Source organism: Perognathus longimembris, chromosome 8 (assembly GCF_023159225.1).
Source record: "Perognathus longimembris pacificus isolate PPM17 chromosome 8, ASM2315922v1, whole genome shotgun sequence".
NCBI lineage: Eukaryota > Metazoa > Chordata > Mammalia > Rodentia > Heteromyidae > Perognathus > Perognathus longimembris.
Genome location: NC_063168.1, coordinates 26,705,329 through 26,727,564, shown reverse-complemented (window position 1 = coordinate 26,727,564; position 22,236 = coordinate 26,705,329). Strand labels below are relative to the sequence as shown.

General features: G+C 36.9%; 1 protein-coding gene across 3 annotated transcripts in view; it reads left to right on the top strand.

Annotated features, from left to right (window-relative positions):
• Positions 1-22,236, top strand: part of Exoc6b (exocyst complex component 6B) — a 530,388-nt gene that overhangs the window by 260,349 nt on the left and 247,803 nt on the right. For all 3 annotated transcript variants that reach the window (XR_007211870.1, XM_048352734.1, XM_048352735.1), the window contains 2 exons: positions 224-335; positions 12,337-12,471. Coding sequence is in view for 2 of the 3 variants with exons in the window: in XM_048352734.1 (XP_048208691.1) it covers positions 224-335; positions 12,337-12,471 (247 nt within the window). In the remaining variant the exon portion in view is untranslated. The remainder of the gene's footprint in view (positions 1-223; positions 336-12,336; positions 12,472-22,236) is intronic.

Below are 22,236 nucleotides of genomic sequence, written 5' to 3'. Positions count from 1 at the left end.
TATAATAAAAGGAAAAAATAAATAAAATCTAGGCAGAAGTCTCTTACCAGCAAAATAACTTTCAAAAAGGAAACAAAATCTAAATGAGTTTGTACTCAGGATGCCTTCTGACTTACAGTAAGTATTATCTACTACTCCTTTGTTACTACTATTGAATTCTGCTATTTTAAACCACTGCTATCCTATTTTCTAGAATAGGACTGACTCTACACTTCCTTTTCAGCTCCACTGAAGTTGATGACATGATTCGTAAATCTACAAACCTACTGCTGACTAGGACTCTGAGCAACTGTCTGCAAAATGTCATTAAAAGGAAAAATATTGGGCTTACTGAGGTAAATTTGCTTTTAATGAAAGCAGAAAAGCTTATGTGAGAAGAGATGTTCAAAGCTCTGGGCTTTACATATGAATTAATTATAGCTTTTTGCATGGTCTGTCCTGATCTTTCTTATAGCGTCTTCATGATAAAAGTGCAAAATACAGCATCTTCCTTTTTGATAACTTTTTTTTTTTTTGCCAGTCCTGGGCCTTGGACTCAGGGCCTGAGCACTGTCCCTGGCTTCTTCCCGCTCAAGGCTAGCACTCTGCCACTTGAGCCACAGCGCCGCTTCTGGCCGTTTTCCATATATGTGGTGCTGGGGAATCGAACCTAGGGCCTCATGTATCCGAGGCAGGCACTCTTGCCGCTAGGCTATATCCCCAGCCCTTTTTGATAACTTTTAAGAACTCCATTATTTTTTTCTTGCCTTATTAATCTGGTTAGGAATTCCAGTATTATATTGAATAAGAGTGGAGTAAGGGGCCACTCCTATTCCTTTCCTGACTTCAAAAGAAAATGATTTTTTATGCTTTCCCCAGTTAGTCTGATGGTAGATATAGGTTTCATAATATTTACCTTTTACATGCATTCCTTTTTTTTTTTTTTTTTGGTCTGTTGTGAGGCTTGAACTCAGCCTGGGTGCTGACCCTGAGCTCTTCAGCAAAAGACTAGTACTCTACCACTTGAGCCATAGCACCACTTCAGTTTTCTGGTGGTTAATTGGAGATAAGAATCTCACAGACTGTTCTGCCTTTGGCTGGCTTTGAACCTTGACCCTCAGATCTCAGCCTCCTGAGTAGCTAGGATTACAGGCATAAGCCACTGGTACCTAGCCATTACTTCTCCTTATAGTTTCTTTACAAATTTTGTTATAAAAGATGGTTAAATTTTGTCAAAGGCCTTTTCTACATCAATTGAGATGCTTATATGACACTTGTCTTTATTTCTACTTATATGGTGTAGTATATTTATTGATTTATATGTGTTCTACATGGAATGAAACCAACCATCTTGATCATGAACTTAAGGCTTTGTGTTTCCTGAGACTATAACAGTACCAATTGAGCCATACCTCCCGACCTTTTTCCTGAATTTTGAGATAGGGTCTTATTTTCTGCATGAGTGCACTCAATAGAGTAATAGATGTAATAACACAATAGTATAAATAAGTCATAAATCTGTTTTTTCTTTTCAAAATCTAGTCACATGATTATATTAGACCACCTTTCATGTTTAATTATTTAATCTAGCAAAGTTAGTGATTTTATAGGAAGTCCATAGTAAAATGCAAATTGTTTTTGTTACAAATGGTTTTGTGTATGCAAGAAAAAAAGTTCTCCAACAGTTAAGTTATTAATACCATGCACAACTAAAAGAGTTGTACTTCAGGGTAACATATAATTCTCTTGGGGCTTAAAAGTTCCTATATGCTGATGTTTGCTTAGCTCCTCTATTGCCTGAGATTAGGTGATATTGTTTCTTTTTTTGTTCTTTGTGTTGACTTCCTTGTTGTTGTTCTTGTAAAAGCCCTGTGTGTCTTTCTTGTTCATTCTGTAGACATAGCTATGTGTTTTTTGTTGTTGTTTGTTTTTGTTTTGCCAGTCCTGGGGCTTGAACTCAGAGTCTGAGCACTGTCCCTGGCTTCCTTTTTTTTTGCTCAAGGCTAGCACTCTACCACTTGAGCCACAGTGCCACTTCTGGTTTTTTCTGTTTATGTGGTGCTGAGGAATCAAACCCAGGGCTTTATGTATGCTAGACAAGCACTCTACTGCTAAGCCACATTCCCAGCCCCAACATAGCTATTTTTCTAGAGCTGCTTCCTCCATGTCTGTGGAAAGTGCAGTTGAGTTAATGTTTGAGAGTGCATGACCCAGGCCAGACTGTCTAGCTTTCAGTTCTGGCTCCTGAATAGCTTTGTCCTTGGGTGATTTTGGCTTTTTTTTGTTCGTTTGTTTTTGGAGATGGTAGCATGCATTTGATAGGATTGTTTGGGGGATTAAGCAAGCATCTAAGTACTTAGAATAGTATGTGGGGAATAGTGAATAATCAGTAATTATTGGTTATTATTAAGAGGTCTGGGCTGGTACAGAGTGGTTGGCAGGTCTAGTACAAAACAAATGGAGTTCTTTAATAAGAAGATGTCACAAACTAGTCCATATCAATGATTACTCAGGAATTTGATATGTTATATCTGGTACTTTATTATTGATTATATTATATATGCTTAATTATATAGAATACATTTACTATTTATTTGGCATAGCATTGATATTTCAGTTATGACGAAAGAGCAAATTGGATAACTTTCTTTAAAACTAACTAGTAAGTAGTTTTTTTTTTTTTTTGGTTTTTTTTTTTGGCCAGTCTTGGGCCTTGGACTCAGGGCCTGAGCACTGTCCCTGGCTTCCTTTTGCTCAAGGCTAGCACTCTGCCACTTGAGCCACAGCGCCCCTTCTGGCCGTTTTCTGCATATGTGGTGCTGGGGAATTGAACCCAGGGCCTCATGTATACGAGGCAACCTCTCTTGCCACTAGGCCAGATCCCCAGCCCTAGTAAGTAGTTTTAAATAAGCTTTGACATGGTCATAAGAAGATTGAAATATTTTTTTCTTATCTTTTCACTCTTCATTAATGTAAAAATATTGATATCATAGGGACAGACAAATAAGGAGAAGAGGGGGAGAATGCAGTTAAGAATTAAATGTATATCCTACAGAGTTGAAGAAAGTGAGGAAAAGGGTAGATTTGGGAAGGATGGGTGAGAATATTGAGAGGGGTGACGTTGTTCAAGATGAATTATATTCATAACCTATATTCTTAAATGGCAACTCCTTTCTACAACTACTTGAAAGATAATAAAATAAATATCAATATCATGAAAAGAAAGGAAATAAAAAGGTTTTAATCTCAAAATATTAAAACAATAGTTATATTTGAAGATTTTAACAAGAATCAAAGAAAATCCTAGTTTGTGAACAGTATATTAATAGAAATGACTAACATGTAGATTCAATTAAAATAATTTATGTAATACATATCATAAATAATATATTTTAGTAACTAATGAAATGTCAGGTCCTTTTAGTATCCTCACTTGACCGTCTTATTTCAAAATAGCTTAGAAATATTACCATGTAGTTCTCTATCCCTAGGTCTATAGAGTTTGTTACAGTAGAAACTTCACATTACATGTTTAGATGCATAAAAATTTACTATAATCTTCATAAAGCTTAGTACTTTATGTGCCAAGGTGGTTTCCTTGGCAAATAGGAGGTGATTGTCATTGCTGACTTGATAAAAGACAGAAAATGGAAAAGAGAAGTGCAGGTAGCTGAGTTGTTAAAGTTAAAGAAGTTCATTTTTCTATTAATAATACCATATTGTTTATGTTTTATTATTATAATAGTGCCCTGACAAATTGACTAATATTTTGTGTTTATTTTTTGTTTCATTATTGCTAGATTGATAACCAGATAACTTTATCCTCTTATTTATGTCTCGTAATCATTCACCTCCATCCTTCAATATTGACAGCATTTATATTGCTCACATAGTGTTAAAAACATTTTATACTGAAATTTTGTTAAAACTTGCATTTAACCTTGGAAACTGGAGGTAGTAGTTACCAGTGTCTTTGTCAGTTAGGTGGTTTGTCTCAAAGATAGTATGAATAGTTGGCATAGTTTTTTGTTTTGTGGCTAGGATGATAAGAAGATAATACCCTTTGAAGTCTTAGCCCAAGAAGGAAGATCACAGTGTAGATCGATTTGAAATAAAGCTAAAACTTAATTAAATGCTTTCTGGACAATTCTCATAGGACTTTATATGAGAAATAAACAATATCTAATCTGTTAATAATTCTGTGTCTTTGAAACAATGTCTCACATCCTTTAGACTGGGAATTAGAGGGGGTAATAATTATTAAAGCTTAAACTCTGATGAGGGTTGATATGGTATAGTTGCTTTATTTAATCTGTATGTTCAAAATTACCCACAAAGCATCTGGCTTTCACATTTGTAAATGTCCTTGTAAGGTTTTTGGTAGCTGTCATTCAGAAGTAGAAATCTGTTAGACCTTGTTAACAGACAATAGTCCCTCTGAAAATGACATGGTATCTACTGTCAGCCAAAAGTGTTTTATTAGTCTGTTCTATGCTCAGCACTGAAACATTTCAAAAGTGACTGGCAGCCAATTGATATAATTCATGATGATCTTTTGTGTTGACAGATCTCTAAAAGCATGGGAAATTACTACTGTATGCAGTGAAGCCACCTCCTTTTTTGTAACTGCCAGTATCCTGCAAAACAGGATGATTTTCTTTTTAACTGCCACTTTTAAAAAAAATTCTATAATGTAATATGATTTCTCTTTATTAGAATTTCTTTTTATAGATGGAATGAGTTCCCTATAGGTAACATTGGTTTTAAAATAGAAATTCTTTAGTTCTCTAAAATTAACTGTCTTTTGTGAATTCCATATCAAGACAGCATTGCTGGTAATCACCCTTCTATATGGGAAGAAGAATGATTTTATGCAGATGATTTAAATATTTAAAAATGATTTTTATTCCTGTGTATTTCTGTGAAGGAGGAACTTGATGTAAGGAAGAGGGCTATGGAATGGCTTATTTTACTGGATGCTTTTTCCTAGAGCATGATGAAGTTAAATGACTGGTGTTTTGGGTTATTTTACAGGAAACAGTGGTCCTATATCCACAACCCAAGTCTCTGAATGCATAAGTTGGATGAATGGCATGGGGCTTCTGATGACTATAAATTTGTCTGATGAGTTCTAGGGAAAACTATAGAGATCTAGTCCTAGTGTTGTCTGAAATTTTCATCTAAAATTTTTATGAACCCCATCTCTGGTTCTTTGATTTATCTATCTATCTATCTGTCTGTCTGTCTATCTATCTATCTATCTATCTATCTATCTATCTATCTATCTATCTATCTATTTATTTATTTTATTTTTTGCCCGTCCTGGGGCTTGACCTCAGGGTCTGAGCACTGTCCTTGGCTTCTTTCTGCTTAAGGTTAGCACTCTACCACTTGAGCCACAGTGCCACTTCTGGCCTTTTCTATAGGTGGTGCTGAGGAATCGAACCCAGGACTTCATGTATATGAGGCAAGCATTCTACCACTAGGCCGTATTCCCAGCCCCTCCCCCCACCTTCTTTTTATTGTCAAAGTGAAGTACAGAGGGGTTACAGTTTCATATGTAAAGCAGTGAGTACATTTCTTATCCAACTTGTTACCTCCTCCCTCATTTTTCTCCAGCCTCCCCCCCCCCCCCCCGTGAGTTGTTTACACCAAATGGTTTAGTAAGCATTGCTTTTGGAATGATTTGTCTTTTTATGCTTTGTCTCTTGATTTTGGTATTCCCTTTCCCTTCCTTAGTTCTAATACACATATATACAGTATCCAGGGTACTAAGACCAGATACAGTGATAACAGGGGTAAAACCATGGGAAGGGAATATGAGAAAAAAAAAGAAAAAGATAAGAAAAAGGGTACAGGGCATGTTGAAAATAATTACAACAATGATATACCACTTGTATTTTCACTTAGCATCACCGTATGTCTTCATACCGATATAGCTATTGGGTTATTGTTTTCTTCTGCTATGATTAACCTATACGTGCACTAATTATTCCCTATGAAGGAAATCATACTGTCCATGTTTCTTTGGGTCTGGCTCACTTCACCTAGTATGATTTTTTTTCAAGTCCTTCCATTTTCTTACGAATGTGGCAATGTCGTTCTTTCTGATAGAGGCATAGAATTCCATTGTGTATATATACCTCATTTTCCTGATTCACTCGTCTTCTGAGTGGAATCTGCTTGGTTCCATATTTTAGGAATGACAAAATGTGCTGTGATGAAATTAGTTGTGGCTTTAGTGTGGTCTTGCTTGTAATATTTTGGGTAGATGCCCAAAAGTAGGCCCTCTGGGTCCTACGGGAGTTCTATGTTTAGCTTTCTGTGGAAACTCCTTAATGCTTCCCAGAGTGGTTGTAGAAGTTTACATTCCCACCAACAATGTAGTAGAGTTTCTTTTTGGCCACATCCCCTCCAGCATTTATTATTAATTTCCCTGATAATGGGCATTCTTACTGGGGTGAGGCGGAATCTCAGTGTTGTTTAGATTTGCATTTCATTTATGGCCAGTGACGTAGAGCACTTCTTTATGTGTCTCTTGGCTATTCTCATTTCCTCTCCAGAGAAGTCCCTTTTTAGGTCTTTTGCCCATTTGTTGAGGGGGCTGTTGGTTCTTTGCGGATTTGTTTTAGAGGAATTTAATTTTTTGAGTTCTACATATAGTTTAGATATGAGGCTTTTGTCCATTGTATGGCCAGTAAAGATCTTCTCCCAATCTGTTTATCTTGCAAGCTATGTCCTTTACCATGCAGAAGCTCTGCAGTGGGATGCAGTCCCATTTGTTCAACCTTTCTTTGATTTGTTAGGTTTCTGGGCCTTTATTAAGGAAGTTTTGTCCTGTTGTCAAGGAGCCCAAGTGTTTTTCCTGTTTCTTCTTGTAGTGTTTTCAGGGTATCTGATTTTACTCTGAGGTCTTTGTTCCATTTGGAATTGATGTTGGTGCAGGGGGATATAAAGGATCTAGTTTTAGTTTGTTACAGGTGTTACACCACATTTGCCAGCACCATTTGTTGAAGAGGCTTTTTCTTCCATCCTATTTTTTTTTAAGCTCCTTTATCTAAGATTAAGTAGTCATAGTTCTGTGGGTTGATTTCTGGTCTTCAGTTCCATTTCATTGGTCCTTAGGCCTGTTCCTGTGCCAGTACCAAACTGTTTTTATTACTATACCTTGTAATACAGCTTGTTCTTTTTACTTAGGATTTGGGTTTGGCTTGTTGTTATCTTTCAAGGAGCTTAAGGTCCTTCCTTAAGTTGTTGATTTGATATTTCTCCAGTTTGTTGATGTAGCCACTCAGAGCTATAAATTTTCCTCTGAGTACTGCCTTTGCTGTGTCCCAAAGATGCTGGAACTTTCTTTTCTCATATCCGTGTAATGCCATATACATTTGAATTTTTCTTCTGATTTTTTCAATGACCCTCTGGCAGTCCAGCAATGTGTTATTTGGTCGCCATGAATTGTAGGATTTTCTGTAGTGGCTTTTTGAGTATAGCTCTAATTTTATTCTATTTTGGTCTGAGAGAATGCAGGGAATGATTTCAATATTTCTGAATTTGTACAGATTTGCTTTGTGCCCTGAAATGTGATCTGTTTTGGAGAATGTTCCATGTGCTGCCGAGAAGAATGTATATTCTGGTGTTTCTGGATAGAATATTCTATAGATGTTGGTTAGGTCTATTTGGTCTATGTAGTTGTTTAGTTATGAGGTTTCTTTGCTCAGTTTTTGGCATATTGATCTGTCCAGAGGTGACAGTGGTGTTTTAAAGTCTCCAACAATCAATGTGTTTGGATCTATGAGTGCTTTTAGAGTCAGTAGTGTTTCTTTGATGAAGGTGGGTGCTCCCTTATTTGGTGTATAGATGTTTAGGATTCTTATATCCTCCTGTAGGAGGCATCCCTTTATTAGTAAGTGGTAACCTTCTTTGTCTCTTCTTACTGCTTTTAATTTGAAGTGAATTTTATCTGATACTAGGATTGCAACTTTGGCTTACTTATGGGGGCCATTTGCTTGATAGATTTTCTTCCAGCCTTTCTCTTTCAGAATATGCTTGCTTTTGATGGATAGATTTGTCTCTTGAAGGCAGCAGAAAGATGGCTCTTGACTTTTGATCCAACTTATGAGTCTATGTCATTTAATTGGAGAGCTAAGTCCATTAATACTGAGAGTTAAGTTTGAGAGATGATTGTGTGTTCCTGTCATTATGTCTATTTTTCTGAGGGCTGTGTCTTTCCAATTCTTGCTCTAATAACCAGATTTTCTACTTAGGGCTTATTTCTCTGTCTGTATTGTGATCTTGATGATTTTCAATGTCTAGGACATCCTTGAGGATTTTCTGTAATGCTGGTTTGATGAAGATATATTGTTGTAGTGTTTCCTTACTGTGGAAAACTTTTATATGACCTTTGGATATGAATGAGAGTTTAGCTGGGTACAGTATTCTTGGTTGGTATTTATTTTTCTTTAGGGCATGGCATATCTCACTCCAGGCTCTTACTGCTTTCATGGTCTCTGTTTGGTTTTCCTTTCCTTTATATGTGATTGTTTTCTTCTCCCCAGCAGCTGTAAGGATTCTTTCTTTGGTCTCTATTGATCCTGTTCAAATGACAATGTGTCAGTGGGATGTCCTATTCTGGTCTCATCTATTTGGGCTTCTAAATGTTTCTTGTATTTATATGGCCCTGTCCTTCTGTATGTTTGGGAAGTTTTCTGCTAGTATTCTGTTAAACAAATTGCCTATTACATTAACTTCTTTCTCTAGGTTTTCCTCAATATTTATTAGCTTTAAATTGGGCTTCTTGATTGTATCTTGGAGCTCCTGAAGTGATCTGTTTTGCTTATTGGATTGGGTTTGTATTGTTTTTTGTTCTTTGTCCCTAAAACCTAGGGAATCTTCATTTCCTGAGATTTGATCCTCTACTTCATCTAGTCTGCTCTGTAGACTAGCTACTTGGTTTCTTGTTTCCCTTCCTTCTGACTGGTCTTTTTTGATGGCTTCCATGTCTTTGCTATAATTTTTGTCTTAGGTTCTGTATGGATCTCTTTACTTCATTAATTTGTTTCTGAGTGCTGTCTCTCAAATCTTTTAGCTGAGTAGCTATCTTTTCGTAGGACTCTTTTCCTTCTGTTGGAGTTTGTTTACCTTTCTGTTTGTGGAAGCCACAAATTGCTCTATTAATTTTTCATTGTCTTCATCGCATTCACTTATTAATCTTTGGCTCGCCTCCTCATGCTTACTTGTCTGAAGAGACTCAAACTTTTCATTTATCATTTTTATCAGTAGAGTTTGTAGAGCATTTCATTTTGAGGACTCTCCTCTAGGTCTTTGATTGACTGCTCTGTTTCCTGCTTATTTTGTGTGGGAGATGATATCCCTGACTTACCATCTTTCTTGTGTTTATTCTGCCCATTTGGAGTGAAAATGCTAATTCACAAGCACCTGTGAGCACAGTTTAAGACTCGAAGCAAGCTTTACCAAGTCCTGTTGTATAAATCTTAGACGTTCACAATCATAGACAGGCTAACTTCCCTGTCTTTTTTGTATGTAAACACAGATTTAGTGTCCCCACAAAAATACAATTTTAAGATAAAAACCAAGATTGAGCTCTGTATTCTGTAGCTAAATTATATAGAGTTATAACCATGAACAAGTTTGTTCTTACATTTGGTTCTTTGTAGACTGATGGGATTGCTCTATGAACCCCTCTGTCTCACTCAGATTGATCATGGATACCCTCCATCCAATCTGCCAATAACCAGGGATCAATGGAGACTGGAGGTCCTGGAAGTAAATTTAGGAGGGTAAGTTAGGGTTAGTGAAGAGAACAGAGTAAAAGGAATGGGGGAATGATGATTTTTGATTTGGTTTCAGTGAAATGGAAAGGGGCAAAAGAGTAGAATAGGAAGAAAGATCAAGATTAAAATGATACACGACAGAGGGTCAACAACAAAAAAAAACAGCAAAAGTAATTTAACAAAAGTAATTTTAAGGAAAAAATGCAACCAGAAAAATTAATAAAGAAAAAAAATTTAAAAAGAAAGAAAAAGAAAAGAGAAAATAAAAAAGTACTCAAACAACCAAAGAGAATAGGAGTCTTCCTTGTTTGGGTGACTGCTTTCTAGCCTCTTGTTTCCTTGAGATGGTCTAAGGTCTGTTTTTCTGCTGCGTGGCTGGTTTGATTTTTTTCAGTTTGCAGTGAGTGGGTCTGCTCTGACCATACTCCCCAGTTAGTTAAAGCCTAGGCTGTGTGGTTTGCACAGTTTTCAGGTAGGAGTTGGGTGCCTTCTGTACCTGGGGGATGCTGAACAGTCTGGGAACCATGGCTTCTCCTGTCTGCTCTGGGGAGACTGCTTTTAACTCCTGCCACTGGCTTTGCTTCTGGCTTTGTTTACTTGGTGCTGAAAGCCACTCACCTCGGGGAAGGCTCCCCCCTCCAGGTGGGGAAAAACCTTCTCCTGGGCAGAGCTGGGTGTGTGGTTCACCTGGGCTTGCTGGTAGCAGTTGGGTGTCCTCTGTAACCAGGAAGTTGATCAAACTCTGGAACCCTTGCTTCCCCTGTCTTGTTTATTTTGTGCTGCCAGTGCTGCTGCTTTCTTGTTGATTTTAGAAATTCTTGACACAGAGGCAGAGGCTGTGTGGGACAGGGCACCTCTGGCTGAGTTTACCGGAGTCTGAGAGGTGTGACCCTGGGAAAGATCCACCCACCTGGGCGGTAAGACCTTCTGGGCAGAGCTGGCTCTCACCATTCAATTACTCTTGCCCTTTTCAAAGATGGCCCCTTTGGGCTGGGAATATGCCCTAGTGCTAAGAGTGCTTGCCTTGTATACATGAAGCCCTGGCTTCGATTCCCCAGCACCACATATATTGAAATCGGCTAGAAGCGGCACTATGGCTCAAGTGGTAGAGTGCTAGCCTTGAGGGGGAAAAAAAAATGTAGCTAGGGACAGTGCTCAGGCCCTGAGTCCAAACTCCAGGACTGACCCTCCCCCGCAAAAAAAAAACATGGTCTCCTTTCCAGCCCACTTTATTTCCATTCTGCTTTGGCCCCGTCTATGCCAGAGTCAAAGATGGCGCTTCACTCTGGTGGTGGTGGAAGGGGCTACCTTCCAAATGCTGCTCTGTGGGCATGAGTAAGAATGTCTTTCGTGGGGTACTCATGCTTTCTCTGGAATTTCTTCCCCTGTGTGATCAGCCTGCGATCCACATCTGTTTGTCGTCTGTCCCGAGCATTTTTTTCTGGTCACCGCTGGCTGTGTACTGTAGGTGCATGGAGTTCTGGGCTCTTTGTAGGCACTGCTGTGGAGGCAGGAACTGCCTGGAGCCCAACTCTGTTTTGTCAAGCCAGCTGCCTCGATTTTTCCTTTCTGGCCAGAATCTCTATACAATTATAACTAATTTGGGCTGTTTTTCTAGAAGTGTAAGTTTCTCTGGAGTAGTAAAACTAGGTTCTTGGAGAGAGCTTAGGTAGGGATCTGCTGCTCCTCCACCCCTTTCCCTCAACTCTCCCCGTCCCCCTTTTATGTTTCAAAGTAGCTGTTTTCCTTCAAGTCAAGTCTTAGTGGAATAGGAGGTACATTTTTCCCCTCTTACCTAATTACTGAAGTAATTTTTATGACCAAAATTGGATACTTGAATATATGTTTGGAGAATGAACCACATGTTTTAACCCTGTGCTAGGTGTGGTAGAGGAGGCAAGAATGTGTTCTTGATTATAGGCCTCCTCATTTTGTTTAGTATTCTGCAACATGATGCAGTGATTCCTACTGGTATAGTTTAATTTTTCAAGCATTGTTTTGAAAGAACTTTAACTCTAGGTGGGCCCTCAAATCTTGATTTTTCCCAATCTCCACCAATAAAGTGCTGCAGTGCTCATTTATACCTATCATCTCAACTGTGTGGGGACATAAACAGTAGGATGGTGGTCCAGGCTGGCCCATGCATAACTCAATACTTGCCTTAAAAATTATCGAAGCAGGGGCTGGGGATATGGCCTAGTGGCAAGAGTGCTTACCTTGTATACATGAGGCCCTGGGTTCGATTCCTCAGCACCACATATATAGAAAATGGCCAGAAGTGGCACTGTGGCACAAGTGGTAGAGTGCTAGCCTTGAGCAAAAAGAAGCCAGGGACAGCGCTCAGGCCCTGAGTCCAAGGCCCAGGAATGGCCAAAAAAAAAATTATTGAAGCAAAATGAGTTATGAATGTGATTCAAGTGGTAGAGAGTCTGTCTACCAAAGAATGCTCTTTGCAGAATATGGATGGCCTCTATGACTATTCTGTTTCTGTGTGTTGTATCAGCAGATTCATATTGAGAAATTCATCCTGTGTAACCAATGACTGTTATATATTCTTGTTTTCTAGCTTGTCCAGATTATTATCAATACCACACACCTGGAGAAATCATGTAAATACTTGGAAGAATTCATCACCAATATCACTAATGTGCTTCCAGAAACAGTCCATACCTCTAAGCTTTACGGTACAACAACTTTTAAGGTATGAGACCTCATAGTAGTGGAGATGCTCTGGTTGGTGTGTGTCTGTGGTTTGTTTCTACAAAATGACTTCTAACATGATCTTAGGAGTAAGTACTTAGAATTTTGTTTTCTTGGGAAACAAATAACAGGTACTAGTTTTGTGTGTTTAATCTCACAAAAATAAATCTAAAACTTCATTTTCTATACTTTCTTATATTTTTTACATGTGAAAGTGACCACCATTTTCTAAATTGACCTCCAGCACACTTAGAATGGTAATTATCAAGAAAGCAAATAAATAATAGTAGATGCTGATGGGGATGTGGCCAAAAGGGAATGCTACTACACTCTTGGTGGGAATGCAAACTGGTTCAATCACTCTGAAAAGCATTATGGAGGTTCCTCAGAAGACTAGAGAATGCCCCTCTGATCCAGCAGTCCTACTGGGTATTTACCCAAATGATCACAAAAAAGGCCACCCTAAAGCTACCAGTACAACTATGTTCATTGCAACATAGCTAAGATGGAACCAACCCAGCTGTCCCTCAGTAGAAGAAATGGATTAAGAAAATGGGATATCTACAAAATGGAATTCTTATGCTTTCATCAGAAACAATGACATCACTCTATTCATAAAGAAATGGACAGCCAAGGTTCTAAAGTGACCAGGTACCATGGCTTTTGCCTGAACTGGGATTTTATCTGCTAATAAGGCAGAGATTCATAAGGTCCTGCTTTGTTGCCAGTTTGGACAAAAAGTTAGTGCAAATCCATCTCAACCAACAAACTGGATGTGGTGGTGCACACACTTGCCAACACTGTTAGGTTGGATGTATTTGGAGGAAGATTGTGATCCTGGGGAACAGCATGAAACCTTATCCTGAAAAAGTAAACACAAGTGACTGGAGCATGGCTCAACTCCTAGAGCCCTAGAGCATCTGCTTGGCAAGTGTAAGGCTCTGAGTTCAAATCCCAGTACTAAAAAACATTCTAAAATAAGAGCGTGATTGTTTGGATGAAGACTGACACCAGCAACACTGTAATAAATGTTGTGTGGGTATTTTATTTAACCTCCCTTCTCTTTCTCTCTGCCCCTTTCTTATCCTCTCTTTCTCCTTCCCCCCAAATGTCAACTGCTTTTGTAGGGGGGAATCAAAGATCTCAAGGCCTTACATATGTTAGTTATATGGTCTGTTGCTTAGCTCTACCCTCTTGTCTGTATTTTTCTAAAACAGAAACCTAGACAAAATGTTCTGCACCTAAAGAACTTTTACTTGGTGTATTCCAGGGCTGTCCAATGGCAATGCAACAAGAGTCACATTTATTATTTTGAACTGTCTTTAGTAACATTAAAGTGGAAAATGTAATAAATGGAAGCCAAAAGGCTGACACCAGTATTAATAGAAATTACTTATTTAATAACTCCTTTCTTTCTATGTTCTACATTTTAAATCTTAACTTTGGTCAGGACTTTTTTACTATTATAGTTAGCGATTTTTATAATTATCTTACCACAGCACTAGTTTTGATGTAGTGTTAGATCTAATTGTAAACCAACTCAATAAGTAGATTAATAGGACTAAATTATTAAATTAAATAACTAAATAAATTAACATTTAAAATGTTAGATAAGATTAATAGTAGTTGACATTCTGGAGAAGAAATTCCTTAATCAGGAGCCTTAATGAATTTCTTTACATTGTCATTTGAACCTTATTTACTTATTCAATTATTTTTTTCCAGTTAATCCAATTTATTAGTCAAAGCCAGACACTTGAACTACAACGATAGGGTTTAAAAAGCAGTTTGTTTCATAGTAATTCTCTGGTAATCACACACACTACACACAAACTGGTAGAGTATTTTGGATATTGAATTTCCCCCCATAGTCTTGTATAATGCCTATTTACAATATCGGATATTTTGAAAACTATAAATTGGACATGATCCAAGTAGAGCTATCTGATGGACTCTTACAAAGATTGAATTTAAACTATCAAATTAAAATAATACAAAAACACAACAAATTTAACATACCTTGAAAATCAAATTGTAACTCAATGTTCTACCTTTTCAAATATGACTAAGAAAAAGTTGCAGTAGTAATGACTACATATAAGAGAAATCATTAACTGGGAAAATTTGGGAGGAAAAGCTATACAGTATTATTACACTGTATGAATGAATGTGCAGATTTCCAAAATGTGCATGTGCTGAAAAACACTCTTGCACTGAGGTTTCCCAAGAGGTACAGCAAAGGCTTACAGGGCATCTGGTCTGTACCTTCATACTCTTGCAAAATCCCTTAATATAAAAAAAGTTTTTAGGGCTGATAGGTGAGACCATGATCTATGACATGAAAGTGATCTCAAGTGCACCTTTTGACGTACACTGGTTCTCAATTGTGTTTCTTTTTTTTAAAATTAAATTTTATTGACAAGGTGATGTGCCAAGGGGGTACAGTTACATAATAAGGTAGTGAGTACATTTCTTGTCATATTTGTTACACCCTCATTTTTCTTTCCCTTCCCTAGTTCAGGTAAGCATAGTGTACCAAAATCATATACAATAGCCACGTAGGGTATACCAAAGGAAATTCACTTAGAACACTAAATGTAATGAAAATAGAGTCCTCCTGTGTCCTTTTCTTGGAGTTCTTTTTGCTTATCCCCATCTTATATAATCTTGTGTACATAGCTGTTGTGCTATTGTGATCCACTGATAGGTCTATCCTAGACTACTTTTTGTGAAAAAAATTGCAATGTTGGTTGAGCTACAAAGTATTGTTTATGTAGCTCTCTGAATACTGTCAGACTAAGTTACATGTTTATTAGGTAACCATGGATTATTTTAAATTAGCATTAAAATTACTTAGTACAAATTTATTATATATTATTTTATGTTAAATTTTTCCTTTCAAATTCAGATGTATTTTAATTATGGCTAATCCTTGATATCCATGGGAAATTGGGTTCAGGAACCCTGGATGTTAAATTTGTAGATATGTAAATCTCCTATAATATAGTACTACTGTTTGCATTCAATTTACAAATGAACTCCAGGATACTTTAAAAGATGTCCACAGTACTTTTAAGAGTTATTCAATATAAATACTATTGTAATGGTTGCATTGTATAGTTTAGAGAAAAATGACAAGGAAAAAGTTGTGCGCATGTTCAACCAGCAGATATGTTAAACTGAATAGTTAAAAGAATGTGGTTGAGTCATATACTGTCCAACCTGCAGATATAGAGGTCCAACAATAATATTGATATTAATGTTAATGTTCCCCCCCTTCTTTTTGCCAGCCCTAAGGCTTGAACTCTAGCCCTGAGCACTGTCCCTTGCTTCTTTTTGCTCAAGGCTAGCACTCTACCACTTGAACCACAGCACCACTTCTGGCTTTTTCTGTGTATGTGGTGCTGAGGAATTGAACCCAGGGCTTCATGCATGCTATGCAAGCACTCTTCCACTAAGCCACATTCCCAGCCCTATTAATGCCCTTTTGATGAGGAAAATTGGGGCCTTTTAAAAATAAGCCCAAATTTAATCACTATAAACTATTAGTATGCATGTGTGATGAGATGTTTAAGACTGCAAAGTGAATGTAGGCATTTAGTAAGAATAATTACTAACATTACTTTTTAGTAATTATTATTTATATTTATTAGTATTACTATAGTATGTGGATATCAGCTTTATCAAAATATTTCTATTTTCTCTACTATGAAAACAAACATTTCTCCACAACGAATATGTGTAGGAGCTCTTGGTTTGGTGTTAAGCAGAGAATAGAGAATTATGGAATTAGAAGTTTATTTATACCTATTTATCATATATGAGGGAAAGTGTCATACCTACTGATAGCATTTCCCCAACCTGCCTCAGTTGTATTTTTTTTTTAAATTTCAGTGGCTTTTCATATAATATTCAGAAATTCTCTCAAGAGATACCAGTATATTTTGTTGTTGCTCCATCATTTCAAATGCTGGGGGAAATCAGAAGCAGACAGGAAACCATAGGACTTGTGCAGACATTTAAATACTTAGTAAAGGAGGAATTCTGGAGACCGCTGAAGGTCATGTTGACAGTACTTATTGGAAACACAGATTGCTTAAAACATACTGGAAACACAGATTGCTTAAAACATACTGGAATGTTTATTTTTACCAGGGTTCTTTCAGATGAGCTAACCATGAACTCAATATAAATGTAGCAATTATAACTGCTACATATTGTGTATTTTCTTAAACTACTGTTTCCAGAAAACTTTTCCTTTGCAGCTGGAAACTTTTATGTTGGAGAGGAGTACAAAGAATTAGAAGATCAGGGCTGGGAATAAATATGGCCTAGTGGTAGAGTGCTTGCCTCCCATGCATGAAGCCCTGGGTTGGATTTCTTTTTTTTTTTTTTTAAGATTTTATTTTATTATTATTTTTTTTATTTATTGTCAAAGTGATGTACACAGAGGTTACAGTTTCATATGTTAGGCCTTGGGTACATTTCAGCACCACATATATAGAAAAAACCAGAAGTGGCGCTGTGGCTCAAGTGGTTGAGTGCTAGCCTTAAGCAAAAAGAGGCCAGGGACAGTGCTCAGGCCCTGAGTTCAAGCCCCAGGACTGGCAAAAAAAAAAAAAAAAAAGAATTAGAAGATCTTCAGGATATTTTCTTTCAGATTTCCCTCTTTTAGCCATATGTGACATACTCATGCTGGTTTTATTGGCTTTCCTATTTTGAGGAAATATTTTCCTTATACAAAAGAGAATGAACATTTTATTAACTTAATCACAAATATCACAAATATTTACTTCATATCTGTAATGTGACAATTTCGGAGGTTTTTGGGGAGGAGGGAGAACGACTTACTCCTTAGCCTTTGGAGTTTATGATCTACAGAGAAGATACACACTGTGACTTCCATAAAGAATTATGCAAGCTAGGTGCTAGTGGTTCAAGAGAAAGGAGGCTGAGATCTGATAATCTTGGTTCTAAGCCAGCCCTGACAGGAGAGTCCATGAGATACTTATTTCCATGTAATCACTTAGAAGCCAGGATTGGAGCTGTAGTTTATGTTGTAGAGTACCAGCCTTGGACAACAAAGCTAAGAAACAGTATCCTGGCCTTGAGCTCAAGCCCCAGTATTGGCACAAAGAAAAAGAACTATGTGAGAGTACATTAAATGCATGCAACCTCTTAATCGGTCCAACAAGGCTTTATTGAATGTCTGCTTCATACCAATCAGTATTGTAAAATGAAGAAAGTAAATCAGTTTCATGACTTTCCCATGCTCCTATTTAAGTGAATTGATAGATGATAAATACAACATAGTGTCAGGTAGTGGTAAAAAGATAGAGAGAAAATAAACCAAATGATAAGAATTAGTGAACCATTTGGAATTCTGGTAGTTGTGCCTTCTAGTAAAAGGAAATGCTACAGTGGTAGTTACTAGTATAATCAAATATCAGGAGTTCTATCAATGATGCATCATTCACTTGTGGAAGTATTATGAGATGAAGTACTAAGAAGTCAGCTGATTTGTCATCTTTTAGCATATAAGGAATACTTTAAATTTAATTCTTGGAATAGATTTGAAGTCAGAAGATTAGAAGATTGTAATCTAACTCATCTTTTCCTGGGAAATACCGGTTATCATGTAGAAAATAAATACACTTTAAATGAGTAAAGTGGAAGAAGAGAATTCAATTTGGACACCATTGCAGAGATAGTGGTCATTTGGATAGTGGTAGAATTGTAAGTGTTATGAAATAGTTTTGAAGTTAGTGCTCTGGAGTGAGTATTTTAAGAGACAGAAGTCAAGTATAATTCCAAGTTTGTTTTTTTTTTTTTGTAACTGAGAAAATTGGATGGATGGTTGTCCTATTTGCTGAGATGAGTAACAGCTGTTCTTTAAGAGAACAGTAGATTTGGGGAATGCAGGTAGAATTAAGACTCATTTTAACTTACTAAGCTTGAATTTGAAATAAGAAATAATGCCATTTACATTAATACCTAAATGTAAAAGTAAAATACCCTAAATATGAATCTAACAAAATTCCTGGAGGAATTATCTGAGGCAAATCACAAGACTCTAGTGCCCAAAATCAGAGAAGAAAATAAATGGAGATGTTTTTTCATGTTTATGAATAGGAGGAGTTAATGTTAGCAAGTCTCAATTTCTTCCAACTTGATGTCTGAATTTACTGTATTGTCATTGAACATCTCTGCATTATTTTACATATGTAATAGGAAAACACTCAAAAGTAGCGAAATACCAAGAACATGTTGGAGGACTCTCACTATCTGAGGTCAAAATATATTATAAATGAAGCCACAGAAATGAGAAACTGTGGTGTTGGCAAGAGAATCAGTAGATTAGTGGCACAGATTATTGAGATTAGATATAATCCTTGAGAAGTATATTCAGCAGATACTTGTAATGATCAAAAGCAATATGGAGAATGTAGTTCTTTTTTCAACAAGTTATGCTGAATCACCTGCACAAACCTTATATGTTTCACCAACATTTACTGAAAATGTTAACTCTGAATGTAAAATGCAAAACTAGAACTTCTAGAAGATGTTGTAAGAGAAGATCTGTGTAGTTTTAGGTTTGACAGTGACTAAGATACAAAGCAGAAGCATGTTCTGTGAAGAGAAACTTTGATAAGTTGGACTTTGTTAAAAATAAAAACTTGTCTGTGAAACATGCTTTTAAGAGAAAGAAAGATAATGTAAACTTTCACAGAATATTTGAAAAACATAGTTCAGATGAAAGACTTTTATCCAAAGTATACAAGGAACTAAGGAAACTCAACCATTAGATAATAAACCAATTAAATATGAACAGAAGTTCTAAAAAATTTCTCACCATAGAGATATACAGATGATATATATGAATATGAACAGATGTTCCATATCATATTTAAATTAAAAACCATGAAATGGAACCAAGTGCCAGGGTCTCACACCTGTAAACCCTAGCTACTCAGGAGGCTGAGATTTGAGGATCAAAGATCTAAATCAGCCTAGGCATGCAAGTTCTTGAGACTCTTATTTCTAACCAGCAAAAAATCAGAATTGGAACAGAGAGCGCTAGCCTTGAACAAAAGAATGTTCAGGGCCAGCACCTCTGTCATGAGTGAAATCCCTAGGATTGGTACAAAAAAATCCAAAACCAGACAAACAAAAAAACCAAACCAAAGCAATGAAATACTATTACATACTCATTAGAATGGTTGAAATCCACAACACTGACAGTACCAAATGCTGGAGGAACAATTGTTCAGGCTAGTATAAAATGGTACAACCAGTCAGGGCGTGTGCTCATTCAACATACTTATCCATCTGGTGCCCTGTCATTTGAGCCACCTCTCTAACCCAGCTTTCTAATGGTAAGTTTAGAGATGAAGACTTCCGGACATTTCTGCTTTGGCTGGCTAGCTTTGAATTTTGATCCTCCACACCTCAGCCTTCAGAGTAGCTAGAATTACAGATATAAGTAGTCAACATCTGTGGTGTTCACTTTTTTATGAAGGTAAACATAGTCTTCGCACCTTGTACTTCTTAGAATTATGTGAGTGGTGGGTTGAATGCTCATGTCTATACAAAATTGTATGTATGAATGTTTATAGCCATTTTCTTTCTGCTTCCCAACACATGGAAGGAATTAGGATATGCCTTACTATATGAATAAACTTCAGTAGAGTTATTTGATAAGCTACTACTCAGTGATAAAAAGATGAACTCTCTAGGCTTGAAGGATAATCTGATAAGGCTACATATTATGTTTCTGTGATATCCCGAATTGGCAAAACAGTAAAGATAATTAAAAGATGAGTACCTGGGAGGATCTGAGGGAGGGATGTATGATTTCTGCTGCAGAGACTGTACCTTTCAAACTTCTGTATGATATTGTAGTGGTAAATAATAGCATACATTTTAAATACCTATAGAACTGTAAAACACAAAGGATAGATCCTAATGTAAATTACAGACTCTCAGTAGTAGTAAGATTTTAATACTGAGTCATTACTTATAAAAGTGTACACACTAATGTAAGGTATACTAGCATATGTTGAAGGAGAAGGCTGTATATACAAATATGATACACTTTCTGCTAACTTTTTCTTAAGCTCAGAATATTCAAACATTGTCTTCTAATGAAAAAAGCATAGTAAAATAGTAATTCAAGGTTAATTTATGATTATCATAAAAGCAGTGTAATGATATAAGCATAAGTGAAAGATTTTCTAGGCGAAAGACCTGTTGAACACTATGAAACATTGATGATCATGTAAGACACAAATAAACACATTATTTTCATGGATTAGAAGACTTTGAATTAAAATGATAGTTGGGCATAGTTGTATGCTTATCTAATCCCAGCTACTAGGCTGAGGTAGAAGGATCACTTGAGTCCAGGAATTTGAGGATAATGTGGGCAATATAATGAGACCTTATTACAAAAATTAAAAAGAAATTCATCCTACTCACATTGATCACAGTATATAATACAGTCTTTAGCAAAATTTCAATTACATAGGGATAGATCAAGCAATCCTATGCCATACTGAAATACAAATGGTCTGCATAGCCAATTTATCACGAACAAGAAGATAAAAACTGGAGATATTCCAATATTACTTGATTTCAGAATCATGTCTGGGGAATGGGAATGTGGCTTAGTGGTAGAGTGCTTGCGTATCATGCATGAAGCCTCGGGTTCGATTCCTCAGTGCCACATAAACAGGAAAGGCTGGAAGTGGTGTTGTGACTCAAGTAGAGCACTATCCTTGTGCAAAAGAAGCTCGGGTCCTGAGTTCAAGTCCCAGGATTGGCAAAAAAAAAGTCTGGAATCTTAACCACACAGAAGGCTGAGATCTGGATGATTGTGGTTCAAGCCATCCCAGGAAAAACAATTGGCAAGAACCATCTCCAATTATGCAAGAAAAAAATAAGGCTGGAGGGCATGGCTCAAGTTGTAGAACACCAGCCTTAGAAGTGTGAGGTCATGAATTCAATCCCCACTACCTCACAAACAGCAGTAACAAAAACCCAAAATGATATTGTTCCAAAAACAGACACAAAGATTAATGGGGGAAAAAAAGAGAGAACCTAGAACTCCAAATTAAAGGGTAGATTGTTTAAGAAGTATAACTTGGAAATCTGACTAGCTGCATGCCCAAGAATTAAATTTGAGAGAGGTGTGGTAGAATACCTAGCTACTGTGGAGGCAGAGAGAGTAGGATGATAATCTGAGACTAGCTCCCCCCACAAAAGAAAAACAATTTAGATTCTATCTCAATAAGGAAGCTGGAAATGGCAGTGCAAATGTTTAATCCCGGTACTCAGGAGGCAGAGTAGGAGGATTACATTCTAAGGTAGATCCAGGGCAAAAATTACAAGACTATCTGATAGCGTGGTAAAGACTCCAATATAGAGGGCCATGTGTATCATACATAAGGGCCTTGGGTTCAGTCCTGCTTACTGACAGAAAAGGGGAGAGAGGACAAAAACGTATCCCTCACTTCACACAATACTAAAAAGTCAATTTCAAATAATTCAAGGTAGAAATGTTTGGCCTCAAATGCTAGAGGAAGACAAGAAAAGCTTCATGACATTAGCCTGGGCAATGATTCTTTAAAGTATGAATATTCAAGTAGAGGTAAGAATAGTAACACTAGACAGATTATATCCAACTAAAAATGGTCTACACAGAAAAGAGCAGTCAATGGAGACAAAAGACAGACTTCAGAATGTGAGAACACCTCTGAAAGTCATG